The 3635-nt window shown below is 40.3% G+C and overlaps 1 protein-coding gene across 1 annotated transcript; it reads left to right on the top strand.

Moving 5' to 3' along the window:
- The first annotated feature begins 563 nt into the window (after positions 1–563).
- Positions 564–1508, top strand: LOC144307261 (olfactory receptor 10T2-like). The gene has a single exon (XM_077886874.1). The coding sequence runs from the start codon at positions 564–566 to the stop codon at positions 1506–1508; it is 945 nt and encodes a 314-aa protein (XP_077743000.1).
- The last annotated feature ends 2127 nt before the right edge of the window (positions 1509–3635 follow it).

Genomic DNA, 3635 nt, shown 5'->3' with positions numbered 1-3635 from the left:
GGATCATTCTATGCCTCTCCCAAAAGCTTCATGACTGATTTCCATCATAAATAAATCTCCACACTTTTAACAATAATAATAATTGAAGATACTTGATTGCATCTAAGCAAACGCTATTTGAGCCAAACATAGGAGGGGCTGGACAGATCACTTTTCATTGGTTTTTGTCTTTTCCTGAATTAGATTCTCATAAGGTGGCTTCTCAGGTAAGTGATTTTTGAGGGTTGTTGCTCTCATGTGGGTTAAACACATGGCTTGATCCTTTCAAGCCTCCATTTCTTTTTCCATAAAATGACGGGATTAGCTGAGATGAGCTCTAAATCTCCTCTTGATTCAACACACCGCATGTGAACCTTCAGATGTCCTTGAATTGGGACATATCTTAGGTCACTTCTCCTGGTGCTTCCTGCTTTCCCCATCCTATGATCCTGTGCTGAGGGGTTAGCTACTCGCTTTTTCAAGCCAGGATTTTCAGCTTTGTGCAGAAGCACAAATATGGTCCCTTTTGTCAAATTCTTTCTGTTCACAATTTCAAGATGTCTGAATCTGATTCCCACTGACCAATGAGGAGACAGAACCAGAGCATGATTACGGAGTTCATCCTTATCGGCTTCTCAAACCTGGGAGATCTGCAGATCCTTCTCTTCTTCCTCTTCCTCCTGGTTTACCTGACCACTCTGATGGCCAATGCCACCATCATGACTGTCATCCGTCTGGACAGGACTTTGCACACCCCTATGTACTTCTTTCTCTTTGTCCTCTCCTGCTCTGAAACCTGCTACACCTTGGTCATTGTACCAAAAATGCTGACCAACCTGCTTTCCACGAGTCAGACTATTTCTTTTCCTGCATGTGCTGCTCAGCTCTACTTCTTCGTGGGCTTGGCTTGTACCAACTGTTTTCTCATTGCCGTAATGGGCTACGACCGCTACGTTGCCATCTGCAACCCTCTCAACTACACGCTTGTTGTCAGCAGAGCCACCTGTGTGCAACTGGTCCTAGCCTCCAGCTGCTGTGGCTTCCTGATCTCTGTGGTTGTTAATGTCTTGGTGTTTAGTGTGCCCTTCTGTGCCTCCAATCGGATCAACCACTTTTTCTGTGATATTTTCCCAGTCATCAAACTAGGCTGCACTGACACCAACATGAAGGAGATGGTCATCTTCTTCCTCAGCATTCTGGTATTGCTGGTCCCCCTAGTGCTGATCTTCATCTCCTACGTCTTCATTGTCTCCACCATCCTCAAGATTGCATCCGCCGAGGGGCAGCGGAAGGCCTTTGCTACCTGCGCCTCCCACCTCACAGTGGTCATCGTCCACTATGGCTGCGCCTCCTTCATCTACCTGAGGCCCACATCCCTGTACTCCTCAGAAAAGGACCGGCTCGTGGCAGTGACCTACACTGTGATCACCCCGCTGCTTAACCCCCTTGTCTACACCCTGAGAAATAAAGAAGTCAAGACTGCACTGAGTAAGGTTCTCAGCAGGTACTCATTCCCCAAAACTGTATGATGAGTTGGTAAGTGAGCAAAGTTATCTTTGGGGAAGAAATGAGGACTTCAATTACCTTGGTTCTTTTTATTGGGAAGTCTTTATGGTTGTTATGTCTGCTATGGAGGCTTTACCCAGTGGTCCCCAGAAAGTTATGTGAATGTGGAAACTCTCAAGCATTGCAGTCATGCTATTTTCATGCACTGGAAATCTAGGTTCTCTCAGCTGATGCTACAACTGACGCATTCGCCTTCTGAGTATGCCCAGGGACTGATACTCTTCTCACACTGAAAGACACAATGGCAAAGGACTTTTAAGTTCCAAAATACTTTTCTCTATATTTTGAGGTTTACAAATAAATGTTTATAATAAATTATTTATAGATAAAAAGAATGAATTTCCCATGGATTAATGAGGAGGGAATTCAAGTTCTAAAAGACTGATATTAGAGTAGAAAATGCAGACTTTGACTGACAGGAATTGGGTTTGGGTCTTGAGTTGGATCATTTTCCAGGTAAATGCCATGAGCCAGGGTTACCCTCTCTTGTGGTCAGTTATCCACTGGGTAACCTGAGACTCCCAATACTTCTTCCATTGTGTGTTTTAAGAACTCAGTAAAGTAGTCATAGATGCCATGCAATACCATGTTTGTCTGATTGAGGGTATAGGCATTACAAAATGTTACTCCCTTTCACTCTACCTTCCTCTTTCTTCCATAAACTAGTATTGTACTAAAGGACAGATATGGTGGGCAAGTAATTTGGCTACTGTGTGCAAAGTAGTAAAGTCAGTGTTGTAGGGAAACAACAATCCCTTTACAAGAAATGATCAAATTTCAGTTACCTGTTTTAGTGCCTCATACAAATTCCCCTGAATTTATTGTGAATTTTGTTAAAGATGTGCTTCAAAAAAAAAACCTTTATTATATATAATAATTTCAGAAATATTCATTTCTTAGCCATTCATTTTAGCACACACTAAGCTTTCAAAAATCTTTGTTAAATTAATAAATGATGATAAAAGACAGGTCATTGAGTTATTCTAATTTCCCTGTAATTGTAAATAATCACAAAATGGAATGGATTTTTTCCAGATATTCAGTGGTACCTTTAATATTTACATAATGCATTATTGAATAAAGATTTATTCTGTATGCTTGACTCAGAGTGTGTTTTCTACTTTTATTCATTTATCTAACAAATAATTATTTGGCAGCTGTCACTCAATAGGCACAGTGAGAGTAACTAAAATGAAAAACACTACAAACTAAAAAGCATTAGAATGCAGTATGACAATAGTTTGGGAAGTAATGGCTGTATATGTGTGAGGATCTACCTCAATCTTTGAGAAATCAAAAAGGATTTCATGAGGTAATATTGACATTGAGATCTGAAAAATAAGTGGAAACTAAGGAAGCAAAAAGCAATGAAGAGTGTTCTGGGCAGGTGCACAGACTCAGAGAAGGATTAGATGGCTCAGCTGCGTACTTTTAAGTGCTCCATGTACCCAAAATAGACCTCTGGGGTGACAGAGGTGATAAAGATAAGGAGAACAGAATCCTGTAGGAAGAGCTTTGTAGGTTAGATTAAGGCAGCCAAGTTCAACCCAATTATATGAACAAATTGGGTTTATCCAAAGGTGACTTGACTTGATTTACCATATTTTACATATCAAAATTGCTGCATTTATGGCAAAAAAAGGATGGACAGAATGATAGATTTATTGATTAAATTAGATCAGTAGATCAAAACCACAAAAATATACCACCTATCACTGGTAAGAATTACTAAAATTAACAACTCAGGAAACAATAGATGTTGGTAGGATGTGGAAAAAGGGGAACGCTTCTACACTGTTGGCAGAAGTGCAAGCTGGTGCAGCCATTCTGGAAAACAGTGTGGAAACTCCTCAAAAATTTGAAAATAGAGCTGCCATATGACCCAGCAGTTACACTAGTAGGTGTTTACCCAAAAGATACAAACATAGTGAATCGAAGGGGCACTTATACCCCGATGTTTATAGCAGCAATGTCCACAATAGTCAAACAATGGGAAGAACCCAGAATTGCATCAACAGATAAATGGATAAAGAAAATGTAGAATATTATAGACAATGGACTACTACTCAGCCATCAAGAAAATGAAACCT

Source organism: Canis aureus, chromosome 38, assembly GCF_053574225.1.
Source record: "Canis aureus isolate CA01 chromosome 38, VMU_Caureus_v.1.0, whole genome shotgun sequence".
NCBI classification, from domain to species: domain Eukaryota; kingdom Metazoa; phylum Chordata; class Mammalia; order Carnivora; family Canidae; genus Canis; species Canis aureus.
The sequence above is the reverse complement of the archived record's forward strand: the minus strand, read 5'-3'. Positions and strand labels throughout refer to the sequence as shown.